General features: G+C 33.5%; 1 protein-coding gene across 1 annotated transcript in view; it reads right to left on the bottom strand.

Moving 5' to 3' along the window:
• Positions 1–3778: 3778 nt before the first annotated feature.
• The window catches only part of LOC124354666, a 45188-nt gene continuing 32326 nt past the window's right edge, over positions 3779–16640 (bottom strand). The window contains exons 2-6 of the mRNA XM_046805297.1: positions 14705–14790; positions 13438–13537; positions 11902–11987; positions 9659–9788; positions 3779–4212 (exon numbers count right to left, since the gene is read on the bottom strand). Of these exons, the coding sequence (XP_046661253.1) occupies positions 4139–4212; positions 9659–9788; positions 11902–11987; positions 13438–13537; positions 14705–14785 (471 nt within the window). The 5' untranslated portion in view covers positions 14786–14790 and the 3' untranslated portion in view covers positions 3779–4138. The remainder of the gene's footprint in view (positions 4213–9658; positions 9789–11901; positions 11988–13437; positions 13538–14704; positions 14791–16640) is intronic.

The raw sequence follows: 16640 nt of genomic DNA, 5'->3' as shown, positions 1-16640 counted from the left end.
CATGATTAAAAAAAACTTTTTATAGTCTGACGATCTTTAGCTACTTTTTTAATTTTTCTTTTTAGTTTTCTTTTTAATGTTCCAGATTTGTGTTTATATCTGGACATGTTAATTTCGATTTGTCTTTGTGTTAGTTATCTGAAACAATACAAACCAGATATAACATATTTCTACTTTTAATTTACTAATTGTGGTTGTATAAGAATAAGCCTACTGTTTTACCACATCTTCTTTTTTAGATTTATCTTTACCCCTCTAGTTATAAATCTTAGTGTTGTTATTATTAGTAAAGAGTATTGCTCTTACCTTTTCTTGATTCTTGATTCAGATTGATAAAAGAATACGTTCATAAAATAACAGTTATCATTCATGAAGCACAAGCACCGTAAAAAACTAATAGGAAATTTAGTTAGGATATCACTATTAAATTAGTAGGAAACCAATTAAAATTCACTTTTACTCTCGATTGTATGAGACAAAATTACAGCATTCAATCCGTGTCTAAAGCGGCCCATGCACTAGACGTGCATTGCACGCCGTGCAGTTTTTTTATACTGGCACGCCATGCTTGGCATGGCACTTTGTGCCCCACACACTGACAGTTTAGTCAGTCCCGTGACGTGCTAGAAGTTGGTTGTGGTATTGTGATATTATGTATTATTGTCTGCTGTGATATTTTAATACTATGCCTCTTGTAACTAAACATAAAGCGTTAACAGTATTGTTGATTGGTGCGATTCATGACGATAGCAAAGTGAAGAAGAGAAGAAGACAATTATGGACGAAAATTGGTTAAAAGGGAGAGAAATGTATTCTGTTATGAGACTACTGAAAGACTTACGTGAAAATCATGAAAATGATTACAGGAACTACTTGCGAATGGATGACGAAACATGTAGTTATGTGTTGGAAAAGGTTAGGCCACGCATCGAAAGACAAGACACTAATCTGAAAAAAGCTATAACGGCGGAACAACGGTTAGTTGCCACGCTTAGATATTTAGCCACTGGAGGACATGAAGTATTCAACAATAATTTCACCTCAAGCTCTTGGCCTCATCATACCGGAAACATGTCAAGCTATTTTTGAAGTTTTAAAGGATGAATACATAAAGGTAAGACAAACCGTTCAAAAATTCCATCCAAGCCATTTATATTTTAAAGCCATGTACGTAATTATTACAGATATTACCTGTTAATAATGTTTTTATAATTAACCGTTATAATTTATAATATTAAAATGTTATGCAGCCTATTCGAATGATTGTAGGCTACTTAACGTGTCTACGTTGGTTAAACATGACTTAGGCTACACGTAAATTTAAGGCATTTAGTTCCAAAATAGTAGCAGTTTGTAATACCATAGTTTAGGTACCTGAACTGCGTCTGTGCCAGCTCCTGATCTCTTGCTCTCGGTAACTTTCTTATGTTCTCTTCTAAAATTACCTCTAAGCAAATCAATTTTCTTCTTCACATAATCAACTGTACAATCAGGCACCACTGTTTTGCACAGTTCCATAAGGTCTAAATACGCATTTTGTTTTAGACTTTTATTTGAGTACTCTTTACACTTCACTCGCCACAAGCAATGGTGATTTCTGTACGAATCTATAAATAATGGTAAGAAATTAGGAGAGAAAAATTTGTGTGTCAGCAGTCGACATGGTAAATATAGGAGAGTATTTGCCGCGAGAGAACGAAAAATAACCTCAAAAGACACTCCACTCTCCGCACGTGGCGCGGGACTGGTCCACACTTGCAGGGTGGCACGGCGGCAGGTGGCACGGCACGCCAAAAATCAAACCGATCTTGATTGCCATCGTGCCATGCAATGCACGGCGTGCTTAGCACGGAGACCTCCACACACTGGCACGTTCTTCCAATTTTGGCACGTCGTGCTTGCACGGCGTGCATTGCACGTCTAGTGTATGGGCCGCTTAACGAAGTTGACAGGTGGCCTGACTAAGAGAGGTCGTGGCAGTTGAGAAAGAAAGCGATGCGTCTATTTTTGGAACAAGGACGATAACTGACAGTACAACACAGTAGTGGCGGTATGGTCGGAGCGGCGTACTGCAGGGGGAGGAGGTGGCGGACTGGGAGGGGGTGGCGGACTACGCGGCGCAGTGCGACGGCAATAGTCTCAATATTGCGCCTTGCCTCTACACGCACAACGCACCCACAACGCATGCAAACGCGTACCACTGACAATAGTGTTTTAATAACTAAAACCAATATATGTTAATGTTAGGGTTGTTTTAAACTTTAAATAATTACAGTAGAGTAGAAAATAAGGTAGTTTAATCTTAAAGGTATTTTTATTAGAAGAGGCTATATTTGTAATTTGAAATTAATTATATGTTTCAATAAACTTTTTTTAAAGTGTCTCATGCCCGGACTCGGGCCCCCCACTCCCCGGGCCCTGGGCCTGGGCTGGAGGTCCCTTGTGGGAGCGGTGATCTAAGGTCTTCAATAGCATATATCATGAGAAATGCTTAAAAACTTCAAACCCTTAGAATTAAAAATATACATTTAAAGTGATTTGAATCTTTCCTCTCCAAAAGGAGGCAATATGTTGAAATAACTCAAATCCATTACAATAAGATTAAAAATCGCACACTTAAGTAATTAGAAATGGAGTACCTTGAGGTTCAATCTTGGGATCCCTATTATTTATTTGTTATTTAAATGATATGCCAAAATCTCTATCAAATTATGAACACATAAAAAAATCAACTGTGCGAATAACTCTAACCTGGTTATATCTCTAAAAAAAAATTGAAGTGGAGTGTGCTGCAATATAAGTGCAACATTATAGAAATTTTTGTAGTAAAAATTGATTAATTATAAGCCAAATATAACAAACTTTATTTAATTTCATACAAAACTAAACAAAAATCTACTTAATCTAGAAATTATAATCCATGATTAACTGGAACTGCTGCATAAATCAAAATGTTTAGACTTGTCAATCGACCAAAGTCTTAGTTGGGGCTTTCATATTGAATGTATCACTAAGAAATTCAATTTAGGAATATTTGAACTAAAACGATTAACATATCTCAGCAATTGTTCTGTTTTAATGACATGTTTCAACGCACATGCCCAATCTCATATTTTGTATAGTACCTGTGTGTATGGGGGCACTGCCAACAAAAGTCTTGACAAAATTTGCAAAAGAGCACTTAGAACAATATTAAAATTAAATTACAATTAGTCAGTTAAACATCACTTTTCTGAATGAAAAGTTTTTACTGTGTACAGACTGTATATTTTTGAATGAGTCATGTCAGAAACTACAAGTATTATTTAAAAAGTCATTCTGATTGCCACCATCACTACAAACAAAACACCATTTTACCCCAACATAGATTAGAGAATTTAAAAAATAGTAAGTTACTTTATAATCTGGAATAAGATTTTGGAAATATATTCCCAAGAAGATCAAGGGTGTTGAGGACAACAATAAATTTAAAAAACAACTATAGGACTTATCAGAGAAGCCCTTGCATGAATATTATTGAACAGGGAAAAACTTGTTGAATTTTATACTATAGACTAAGTTTTTTGTTAATATATTATAATTGAATATTTAGCTCCTTGTTTCTAACTTTTAATATAGACTGCTATGTACTCCAATTTTTATATAGGTACCTTTTAATATAGGTGCAAATATCTACCATTTCATAATATGTTATGACACTATTGTAAAAATGAACTGGAAGAAATAAAGATGATTTGAGTTTACTATTAAAGTTTTATAAGAAGTAAATAAAACCATATTTTCATGTTTATTATGTATTTGAACTTTTACAGCACTAACAATATTCCTCATGGTAATATTTACAGAAAATATTACACACATGGCTTTATATTGAGCCTAGTATGATAAAATATTTTTATCTTAGACTGTGACTGTGTACTATCTAATACGATAATATACATAAAAACAGTAAAAAAAGTAATAAAAATATTTACTTAAAGCTAAATCTTTGTTGAAAGTACATAATGATATTAAAGTACGCACTAGTTTAAGTATTTTCCTGAAATTACATTGTAAGCTAACAGGTAGTCAGATATAGTTGTAATGTTATTGGTAATGTAAATATGAGTACATGGTTCCATATAACTTTTGGCACTCTCTAGCAGTGATTTGGATCCTGGATCAGCTGCCTATAGAAACTGTAGACTACCCAAATGAAGTATGAAGTCAACGCTGAAACATAATTACAAAAGTGAACATTCAAAATCAGTGGCGTAACTAGACAGAGTCGCGCCCCCCCGCAGCGTACTGAAATTGCGCCCCTCCTGTCGGGGCTCCTAACACCCCCCCCCCCTTCCTCCTACTGACCTACACGCATCGTTATAATTATAGCCTACTTCCCCTGGTCTACCTTTATTCTCATGATGTTCACTCTACTTACGGTAAATTGTAATAGAAAACAAACCTTTACTTTTTAAGAGTGGCTTTAAATTTGTGTAAATAGTTGATAGTCCCGTGCTGTGCAATGTTTATTTTTATACATTTTGTAAAAAGATCAAAAAAGGAAAAGAAAACTTTAAAATGAATTATTCATCATAATTATTTATTAATGAAACTATCTCAAACATTAAAATAAAAATAGAAAAAATTGTAGACATGTTAATTATTTCCATTTATTTAAACCCTCTCCTCTTCTTAAAACTGAAATATTTTTCAGCTAACATCTTCAAGTTGATCCTACGAGCCCGTTCATGTTCTATGCTCAAGACTCCCAAAGCGCTCAGCCTGGTATTGGTCATAGTGTTTCTCAAATAATTCTTTATGAGCTTGAGTTTAGAAAATGACCTGAAAATTTATATAAGATTAAAAAACTATGTTGTTAACATATATGCCCATTTTCAGGTTATAATACAAGTATATAATTAAAGGGTATAATAACTCTTCTTAACACAAAAATTAATTTTAGTTAGTACGGTTTTTATGATATTTTGGTGATTACGAACCTTTCCCGCTGACGCTGACGTAACTGGGAGAGTCAAGAACATCATCATCGCTGTGCAGACATCAGGAAGGCTGCTTGACAAAGTCACGTTTTCTATCATTAAATATGAGGCTAAATCCTTAAACTTTTTTCAATCCTCTTGTTTTTATTTCATCCGAAACAATGTTTCTGAAACACACTATTTGTGTCTCCAACCCGTGTGAAAACATCTTCCTCATACTTCTCACAAAACTTCCTGGCTGAAAAAATTAGTTCATCATCACTTTTCTCTCTGTGAGGTACTTTGGAGTTAAAAAGATGAACTGATCGTTAATCCTGACCATGCTCTCAAAACGTCTGGAGATTTGAGCAATAACTATATCCAAGCTCCTGTAAAATACTTTTACTTTGAATTCTTGCAATGGATTAGAAAATTCAACATCGTTGGTCCAGTTCGTCAAAAAAGTTTTTTACTTTTTTACATCGTTTAGTCGGCAGAGAAGACTCAATATTCCATCCCTGGCTAGCGTTTCAGCTTCTTTAACAACACCTTCAAACTCATTCTTGCTCTCTTTAGTTCAGCATACTCTTTCCAAGAAGGGCTGTAGCTTTCGTCAATTGATACATCCTCTTTTTGTAGTGTTTTAGATGTAATATAATTAATTCTCTCTAAAACCTTACTTTGGAAAGTAAGCATCAATACAAATTGAAAACACGTCATTTGTTTTTTTGAGTCCAGTTGCCTCTAAAACCTCTTTATTCTTTTTAGAAGTCAGAATAATATTCGTCAAACAGCTTAAGACAGAAACAAAGTTACACTTTATGGCCAGTAAAACAATCGTACCTAGATGACCAACGGGTCGGACACAATCTTTTGAGTGTCTTGCTAAGTATAGACCCCCTTTGCTCCATAGATTTCTCTCTCAAAGCTTGCCATCTTGGCAGGCTTTCGCCGAAAAACACGTAAATTTGATTGACCAAATCGTAAAATAAAAATCATTTCTGTTATGTCAGTAACTGAGTCATTGAAGTACCAAATTTAAATTATGCGAGGCACAATGCACGTACTCTGCATTTGGCGACTTTTGCTTTATTCTAGATTGGATTCCAGAATAGTTTTCCACTCATTACGGCTGCCCCGTCATAACCCTGGCCTCTACACTTTTTCAATTTTAATGTTGTTTTCTTCTTCCAAAAAATTACAAACCTCGTTAGTAATTTTTTTCCGAATTTTGGCCTGTAAGAGCTATGAACCCTAAGAATGATTCTTTAATTTCAAGTTTTTCGTAGTTTTGGACTGCCACATGTCGTATTACTTATCGATAGTTGATCAGTTTTTGAGACGTCTTGAGTGGTGTCTAATACAGAGAGAAGAAAGGAGCTGCTTGGATTTCACTTACAACTTCATCCAGAACATGCTGTGACGCAAACATGATCATTTCATTTTGGATTTTGGGAGACAAAATACTTAACTTTGCTTTGATCGTTTTCTAAGTGACTTTTTAGAAGAGGATCGTATCGTGACAACAAATCTATAATATTCAAAAAGTTTCCAGAAGTAGTGTCCACTGTTTCAATATTTTTCATTCCGATGCCCTCTGAACGCTAAGTTACAAGTAGCCATAGTTTATTACTACATCTAAAAGTCTTTTGAGAATCTCACAATACTCAGGTTCATACTTTTGAATAAGTGATTTTGCATCTTGGCTATTTTTTTACGGTACTATATGCTAAACATGAATTTAAGTGTATACGAGATGTTTCATGTTCTTTAATTTTTTTGCTTAAACCTTGCCAATCATTTATTAGACCTTTACACCAAGCATCTTTAAATTTAGGGTCAGTTCTGTCAGCGAACAACCAACAAGGTTCACAGTATACGCCCATTTAATAAAGGTGAATAACAAAGCCAAAACCCGTTCTAGTTTTTGGCCCGTTTTTGGCAATTTTGTAATAAAAATCACTGCTAAAAGATCTATTGTTTGTCGAGTCTTTAGGAAAAGGCCCTGTGGGCCTACATGGTTCAGAATTCAAAATGAAAGTTTTATCTTCTTCTTTTAAGAGGGATACTCCGTCATTAGTGTAGAGCCCAATGTCAGTTTTAAAAACACCACGTTGTTGACTGATTTCATTAGTATCAATATGCAAAACACAGTTTTTATCAATGTCTACGGTACAGCTAACAGCTACAGCTATCATTATTTATCTTAACGTCTAGACTCACGTCTGGTTCGTTATTTGTGAATTCAGGTGGGTCTGAGTAGATGTTCCATTTTCTGTCTCGATGGTAGGTAGGTCAGAACTTATTTCACTACACTCACAAATTAAACCGGAAGTTATTTGTTTCCTTACACTGTCATTGTTTTTACTAAGAGATATGTCAGATTTAAAAAATAGATCAATTTTTTGGTGTTTTTTTGCTTTTTCTTCCTCCTCCTTCTTCCGCTTTCGGTATTCTGCACCACTAGGTTTTTTAGACATTTTTGTTTAATTATTGATTTAGTTTTCTAAGTACATCGTCCCATAATATAAGTTTCCTGTAAGAGGTGTAGTTTGCAAACACTTTTTCACCGCCACCACAGTTGTAGGCTACTGAATAAATCACAACTTCGAAAATGCAGTAAACGTAACGAGTAATGAATATATGACTGAGTGACAAGGAACCACAGTATACTGTGAAGGAACTACCTAACAATAATTGGTACTTGGTAGTGTGGAGGGAGGGAGGGGAGTATTCAAGTCGCAACATGAAACAAGGCAGTACAACGCACGCACACCCCCACGCTCACACACGGTCCTAAAGCGCCTTAAAATACACTTCCGTGGCGGTTCAGCAAATAGTTTGCCTGCTTTAGTTTTGAAGGCGTTTAACTAAAACAAGAAATGATAATAGGCCTACGATATTCCTCGCTAGCTCATTTATACAAAAAAAATTATAAGGAATTACAATGAAAATAGTGCAAATATCAACCTTAAGAAATTTGGTAAAATCGGTATAATTTTTTTTATTTTTTTCATTCCTTCGTGTGGCGCCCCTTGACACGCCGCGCCCCCCCGCATTGCGGGGGTTGCGGGGGTATGTATTACGCCACTGTTCAAAATCATTAAACTGAAAAAGAACAACAAGAATACTGACTGACATTAGAAGTTTTAAACTGGAAAACATATTATCGATAGTCCTGATCAATTGTTTCCTTCACCTGTATCATAAGTTTTATTTTAAGTGAATAAATTTAAAATCATGCCGGGTTTAAACAGAAATGGCGGGTTGTTTTAGGTACACATTGTGAAGTACGTTATGCGTTGCCATTTCTGACTGGATTGTCGTATTCTGATGCGGTAGGCGGCGTTTCACTCTACTAATCAATGGTTTCATTGATTAGTATTTATAAAAAATAACAAAAAAATTTACTTCAAAAATTAACTGGTAAGTTAACTATTACACCAACAAAGAACAATGGTAGAACTTAATTAATTCATAAACATAAAGACAACGAATTCATTTTAGTTTTATTTATTGTGTTATAAATTTATGACATAATATGCTAATTAAAAATAAGTCAGTGAAAACACATCGGTTAGTAGAGTGAAACGTCGCCTACCACATCAGAATACAACGATCCAGTCAGAAATGGCAGCGCATAACGTACTTCACAATGTGTACCTAAAACAACCCGCCATTTCTGATTGGATAAACCTTTTGAGATGCGGTTTACGGCATTCAACTCTACTAAGTGAGCTCTTTCAAATGAGGTATCACTCGACCCATCTTTAATTTAAGATTTCCATGTTTTCCTCCGTGGGCCGTCTCCCCATGGTTGGTATCTCATGGTAATAGCAAGGAAAAATAGTTTACATAGCCATATGACACTGTGCAAAGTTTATAGATGTTATCTGCTATGGTTTGTAAAATATTAAGCCGTACCCAGACCTTTCAAACACCTTGTATATATATATATATATATATATATATATATATATATATATATATATATATATAATTGCGTGGATAAACTGAATTTATAACTAAATTACACCTTAACATCAAGGAAGAATATTTAATTTGTATTTACGTTAAGTGTAGAAAACTTCAAATATTCACCATGTTAATGTAAAATTTATCAATCAAGAAGTCAAAAATAATGTACTGTACTTATTTGTAAATTCTATGCACTAAACATTATATTTATATATTTTCCACAAGGAAAATATGGTAGACTAAGTATTTTCCTCTAAAAAATACTCTAGAAATAAAAAGTGAGTTTTCTTATAAATAACTATGGCAAAGGAAATCTTTTCAGGTTTTTAAAAGGTAATAGTACATAATATTCATTCAAAGCCTGCTAGTATCAGCTTGTATTTAAACATGTACCAATAAATACAATGATTTTTCATATTTATATTCTCTACAGTTCCAGTTGCTGATATTGTATTGTTAATTTACAAAATTATAAAAAAAATATAAGTAAATAAACTAAAATTATCAGAATAATTATAGGCTTATTGTAATTTCAAGGTGGTATTGATGAATTTGAAACTGACGCCTGAATTCAAATGTGGGAAATCAGGACTTGCAACGGTACAACAACACGAGAGTGTCGCAGTCAAATGTTGTCATCGACTTTTAAGTGTGTTATATGTTTATGCAGATCTGCATACTCACTGAATTGAAGTTGTAAAAGATATTTAAATACTTACGAATGGAAAGGAGCTCAAAGGGATTGGAAAATTTGCTGAAGCTGACCAACATCCCAATCTTAAGAACGCAGTCAATTATCAACATTACAATTGAGAAATACACCCACAGTTTGACGTACTTGGGCTTCCTCTGAAAAATTAATACATTACAAAAATCTTCATTACAAGTGCAAATCTAAAGTAATATAATTTTGGTAGGCTACTTATGCATTACATCTATCACACTTACACACAAACTAACAAACAATTATCTAACTATAATTTTTTTTAAATATTACAATAAACCAAAATTATGTATATTATACTGTATGTCGTTTTACCCATAATGCCAGTTTTGCTTTTGGATAGAGTGGTCAGCCCTTGAATAGGTGCAGTAGGTCCAGTCACTAAGTAGGGTTTTGTTCTTTTTACCTATGACCACTATATTTGCCCTGGATCTGGTGTTGAAATATGGGTAAGCAAGTTTTTGTTTTATTTTAACCAAAAATACAAACAATAAATGTGGTGGGGGTGGGTATAGTGTTAAGTATGCTATTTTTAGCCATCAAGTATCTTTTATAGAATAATTAATTGTTTTTTATGGATTGAAACCTTTAAAGAATATGAGAATGAGTTAAATAATATAATCAACATATATTACTACCATGAAAATTTAAGACTCTTGAATTTATAGCAGATATTCTGTACACATCAACTGAATTTAAGTATGAGAGTTCGTAGCTTTTGCTTTTACAGTTTTAAATTACTTTAGTACTTGAGCCTACTAGATTAGGTTGCAACCAACTTGTCAACTTAATTATTAATTTCATGTATTAATCATAACCAACTATTTAATTATTTGAAAAAAAAAATACCACAATTGGTTCAAACTTTGATCCTAATATAAATTAAGTTTTTTATGTTAAAAATATTTAATAATCATTGATAATTGAATGATTATGGTGATGGTAATGATGAGGATGATGATTATTATGATTTTGATAACTTTACTATGAATGATTTTATGAAAACAGATCCAAATAGTCAGTGGCGCACCTAGAAATCTTCTCTGGGGGGGAGGTGGAGTACACCGTTGAGTAGGGTGTATGGAAACACCCCCAGACCTGTAGGGGGGTTGGGAGCATACTCCCAGGAAATATTTTAAATATTAAGTCCTAAAAAACTGTACCTAAAGTTGAAAATTTGAAGTTTTGGGAAACCAAGCCAAAAGAGAAAATATTGTGTTCATTCAGGCCTATAAAGCCCTTCCAGTGTTCTAGCTTCCTCTTCTTAGTTCTTGCTGTTACTTTGAAACTTTTTATCATCTCATCAGATTTTTTATCAGCATTTTTTTGCCACAATTGAACGCCTTTAGCCCACAGTTTGTACCAGCCTCACCAAGGAGTTCTTGCAAACACCTTTACCCTACCTAAGTACTGGTATCAGAGCTTTAAATTACTAAAATAATTCTGTAAATCTCTGTAGATAGGCTTGATTTTACTGCCAATGGGAGTAAAGAGAACTATATCCATAAAATATGGACCATAAACTCAATATTTCGGAAGTTATATTAGTATAAGAATGAAAAATAGAAAAATCAAGCTTGTGCCTTATAACGCAGTAAAATTGAATTAAGTGGCTTAGTAAAATTTAGGTATACATGTTTTGTATATCAAACTATTCATAAAATAATAAAAATCAAGGAACAAATATACAATGAAAAATCTATTTCTTATGACATCAGACTCACCTTAACTAAAACCTAATTTAATCCTAACTTTAACAAAATATTAAACTAAGTAGTTAAGCTTATATCACAAATCAATCCTAACGAAGCAAGACTGAAGAAAATTTGGATGACCGGATTATGTCTGAAACAGATTATTTTGTACTGGTATTGTTGAATAGGATAACTTTAAAAGAAAGTGCGTTTGGTGTATTGACTTAAGTGACAAGATATAGTGAGGGCCTAAATAAGACTGGCCAAAACCGAACTTAAAATAGAAAAGATTCATTTTTTTACACCCTTAAAGAGACCCAATATGATTGACATAGGTAACTTAATAGAATTCTATGAGTAGTTTTCAAATGAACTTGGGGAATGAATCTAAGTGATTATTTTACTTTCGATCAGTAGTAAATTAATCCTTGACTCATGACTTACTAGACACGGCACTGGGTTGTTGGCATGAGCACTACCATTACTGGTTAACCCTGTCTTATTCAGCATATTTTAAAATAGAAGAACTAAAAATACAACTAACCTCATAAGCTCCTTTCAGAAGAATAACAGTAAATACGAGAGAGATGGCGGCATTTATAATGAGTATCCAGAAGATGACTTTAAGGACTGGAACAACAAACTTAGAATTACAAAAAAGCATTAAAGCAAAAATGTAAGTAATAAACATTAACAGAGAATTGTTAAAATAAATATTAATGGTTGTGTTATTTAAATGCTATCTTTCCAGTTAGATGTGTGACACAGAATGTGTGTAAAAATACTGTTAAAAAACCACACAATTCTATTCAATTTTCTAATTAGGACATTCACAAATATTTAAAAGAGGATTGGCCGTAACAAAAATTGTTTTTATGATAAATCAACTCTCAAACAATGTTTCCTTAATCGTATGACATTTAAGAATAGCTAAACAAGACAGCATAAATATTACTTTGTTAAAGTTAGTAAGTTTTTTTTATTGTTACCTTGGTTTTTGGAGTATAGTTTTGGAAAGAACAGATCATTGAGGAATGTTTTATAGTGTTTCTCTGGTTTTCTTAAACCACTGTAAAAATGTCTTAATACAACGCCAGCCAATTCTTCATGTACCCAAATATATATATATATATATTTGCAGGTTTGTTAAGGGGGGCTTTACACCAGTGTTTAAAAAGTATGTTCAATCTATTAAATGCGCAATTTGCAATAAAAGTCAGATACTAACTTTGTCTTTGATATTTGCATAATTTTATTTATCAAGCACTGTATTCTTAACATTCTTTAAACTTTAAATTAAACTAATGTTTCAGCGTCTTTGGCAAACATTAGCCGAGAGTATCAACAGCTGTTTAGTGCTAGTTAAATTTGAAGTATGTTTCATAAATATTATCATTAATTTTTCAAAATCAAAAATATTCCTGGAAACTTTTACAGTTTATCTTTTTATCAAAACCTTCCTCGGACTTCAATAAAAAAAGAATTAGCCAAATTGGTCCAGTTATTCTTGAGACTATCCCTTAGCAGCACATTTAGCGATTCATTTTGATTTATAAAATTTTCAATGTGTATTAGAAATGGTATTATTGGTATTTTTAGGGAAGTAAATGCTATATGTGATAATTTTTTTATTGTTAATTATTTTTAATTGGTTTTATTACAAATTATTTTGCAAGAACATAGCCAGCAAGGGATCTGGACCCCCCAAATCTTCAATTATTTTCTAACGATTATTATTATTAAAATAATTCAGTATTACTGACATATACTGCTGAAAGATAGTTCTCAACAAAGAAACAAGTCAAAAACTTTTTAAGGAACAAAATGGGGCCTTACCCATACACCCCATCTGTACACTACAGGAAAATATCAGCTGTCTAGACCCCCAAATGTTTTCCTGGCTAAGTTCTTATAATTTTGTATTTGTATTTATTGACACAGGTTAAGTGAATGAAAGGACCTAATGGTCCTAAATTTGTCGATAGAAAGAGCTTAACCAATCAAACAAACGGTTTGTATTCATCGTAAAAGAATTATCTAATACATTCTACACAAATTTATTCTAGACACATTTACTAACTTGGTATGAAAGGTTGAATTTTCTCGTTATCTTTTACATCAGGGTGGTCTAGCACCACGAAACCCCCCCATGCGACGAACATTGATGCAACAGCGCCAACCTGAAAGAAGAAACAATACACAAATTGGATTAATTCCATTGTAATTATTTCCAAAACTTGCAGAACATGGTTAACATAGCCAGGATTTTTAAAAGGGGGAGATTACTAGGAGTTTGTTTTCACCAAGAATGGAACAAAGCTATCAAAAACCCATGGTTGCAAGTTATGGCAAGTATAAATTGACTGATATGCAGCTGCTTGACTGCTATAGAGTATTTTTTATCAAACCTTTTCTTACTTCAATTAAAATGTATGAGCTACCCATGGACTACATAGGACTAAAAGCCGTAGCATAGGTAAATACGACATGAAGCCAAGTAAATGAAGCGCAACAACAAGATGGTGGAAGCGGACAATGAGTCATCCTAAAGTTTGTATTTCTAAAGAAGATCCCTGAGGAGCCAGGTCCCGGCGACCTCTCTCACACGCTAAACATCTCACTTCAAGCATTTATCACATTAAAATTAACCCCTATATTACCTCGGAAATAATTATTTACTGTTTGGGTAGTATTCACCCATGTATTCGAGTACAATATTGTGTGTTATTCTAGATTGTGATAACCAAAAATATAGAGAACACTCGGTTTTATGATTAAAATTTAGGCTTTCCTTATTCCAAAAGTAATCACAATAAAAATTATCATACTGAAAGTCCAATAGAAAATGCAAGATTACAAAATCATTAATCATCTTAAAAAAAAAAAAAAAACGTTTTCGCAGACAAATTTTGTCTAACCATACAAAATCCTCGCTTACTACTTTTGTCATTGTAAATATTATATCTAATATAAACTGTGACAATTTAAAGATTTTTAACCTTAACAACTAGATTACCAGCAGTAAGAGCTTTAAATAATTGATATATTTTATAAAAATGTACGATATCAGATTCACCTTAAAATCGTAAAATTGACGATTACAGATTCACGAGAGAAAAGGTCACTAGTTTTTTTAATCCCTATTCAGTCTCTTCCAGGAGAGTTTTTGCGCAGTAAGACTGATTTTTTCATGCAGTCTAGTACACCTTGGACGAGTCTACAGTTCTAAAATTCGTACTGACTTTTTTCTGATAGCTCACACGAAATTTCCAGTGATCCAAATTAGGATTATTATAGAATTAGAATGTATGTTTTTGTTATTTTTCAGATTAAGTAAGAGAACTTACCAAACATAACCATCCGATCAGCTTTGTCCCTAAGGACAATGAACAGCCGCAACAGCAAGATTTCAACTGTGGTAAGCCCATTGTTGCTGAAACACACCACAGTCAATGGAGTAAAATAAAGCCAGGCACAACAAAATTAATTTCTAGCGTTATTTTAACCAGAATTACTCCTTTCTCACTCGAAACTCTCTTGATGGCAAAGGTGTTCTCAAAGCTTTATTTTTTATTGCTTCTAGGGTTTTTTGTACATGGATACATATCTGGAAAGAATGCTCTAGATTTTCTGTTGCTCTGTGTTTCTGAAGCAAGCTTTAGATTTAATCATTTATAAACTATCTGTGCATTTTAAAATGTTATAACCAACTTAGAGCGTCTAGTCATTTTGCTTTCAAATATCAATTTAAATATTCTCAATTATACGTTGGTTTTTTTGTGAATACCTGACCATTTTTATTCAAATATTTAAAAAAGATTGTAACCATTACTTGAGGTTTTCTGCAGAATGTCTATATGATTTTGCTAACTATTTCTAGAAGAATAGTTTTAAATATTAAACCATAAATAAATAATAAAATGAACATGTCTTTATTTACAAGAGTTTCTCAGTACATTTACTGTTTTTCAGAACAATTTAAGTCATTAGTAGCCTGGAACTAATACTAAATATGTACCAAGTAACAATTAAAAATTCTTAACTGAACTCTAGATCAAACAAATAACTAAAAATCTAGTTGCTCATTTAAAATTCTTATACTAAAAACCATATAAAAATTTTATAAATTATCGGCTCAACTATGTTCGTTGTCAAGAATTAAAAGTTGCTTAAGTTTTTGTTTAAATGAACTACAACTGTATTCTTTGAGGCTAGTGGGGAGGTCATTGTACAACTTAGGGCCAAAGTTTGGAAACCTCCTCCTGACCTTACAAAAATCAGCTTATAGCTATGGCAGGTGCTACTTTACGAGACCTCCTCCCAGAATAACAATTGCTCGCTCAGATACTGCAGTTCCTTGTGAGATAGGACCTTGTGGATCATGCAGAAAGTAAGCAGCCTGCAAACGGATTCCATTAGAAGTAATTTAATAGCCTCTCAATAGGGGGGATAAGTGATCGAATCAGCTCAAATTAAAAACGAAACGCAAAGCAGAGTTTTGAAGTTTATAAATAAATCCATATCACCCTGCGAGGATGCTTAAGCTTTCCGATTTCCAGCAGCAGATGTCTGAATATGTACAGGTCACTCAGTCTGCCAAGAGCTCGCTGAATAATATGAGTGACGTGATCAGAGAATGTACAGATTGACTTAATCACACAGTGCCAAAAAATCGACATCAAGAGCGATCTCCACACCCCTGTTCATCAATGCCCATACCAGATTATATGGAATGTCATGAAAGAAAAAGACAGTGCACTTGCCTACATTGAGCTTTACACCATTTACTGATATTTCAGGGTCAGAGCTAATATGGATGATGGCCTCCCAAACTGAACTAGGATCATAGGGCAAGTGCAACTGGGAATCATCAGAACACAGACGTGTCGCGTAATGTTTAATACACGTAGGGAAATTAGAAGTGTACAAATTGAATTGTACAGGACCAAGGTAACTTCCCTGAGGTACACCTCACCTTCTAAATAGAGAGGCAGATGTCTCATTCTCAACCTTCGTAACCTAGCGTCCTCCAAGATATGATTTCACCCACTCTAACAGTGTTTAATAACCAGAACCATAGAAGTGCATCTTAGCCAATAATATCTTATGATTTGGAGTTGAAAGCCTGCAAATAATTTAACATGATAACTGAACTTTATTTTTCGTTGTCTTTAGCAACAATGAGATCACAAAATAGATCTGTCAAGGCACGACAAGCATTGTGGTTGTATCTAAAAACAGATTTTGTTTTAGGCAGAATATTTTTTTTACTCATGTGTTTTA

Source organism: Homalodisca vitripennis, chromosome 2 (assembly GCF_021130785.1).
Source record: "Homalodisca vitripennis isolate AUS2020 chromosome 2, UT_GWSS_2.1, whole genome shotgun sequence".
NCBI classification, from domain to species: domain Eukaryota; kingdom Metazoa; phylum Arthropoda; class Insecta; order Hemiptera; family Cicadellidae; genus Homalodisca; species Homalodisca vitripennis.
This window is presented reverse-complemented; position numbering and strand designations above follow the sequence as displayed.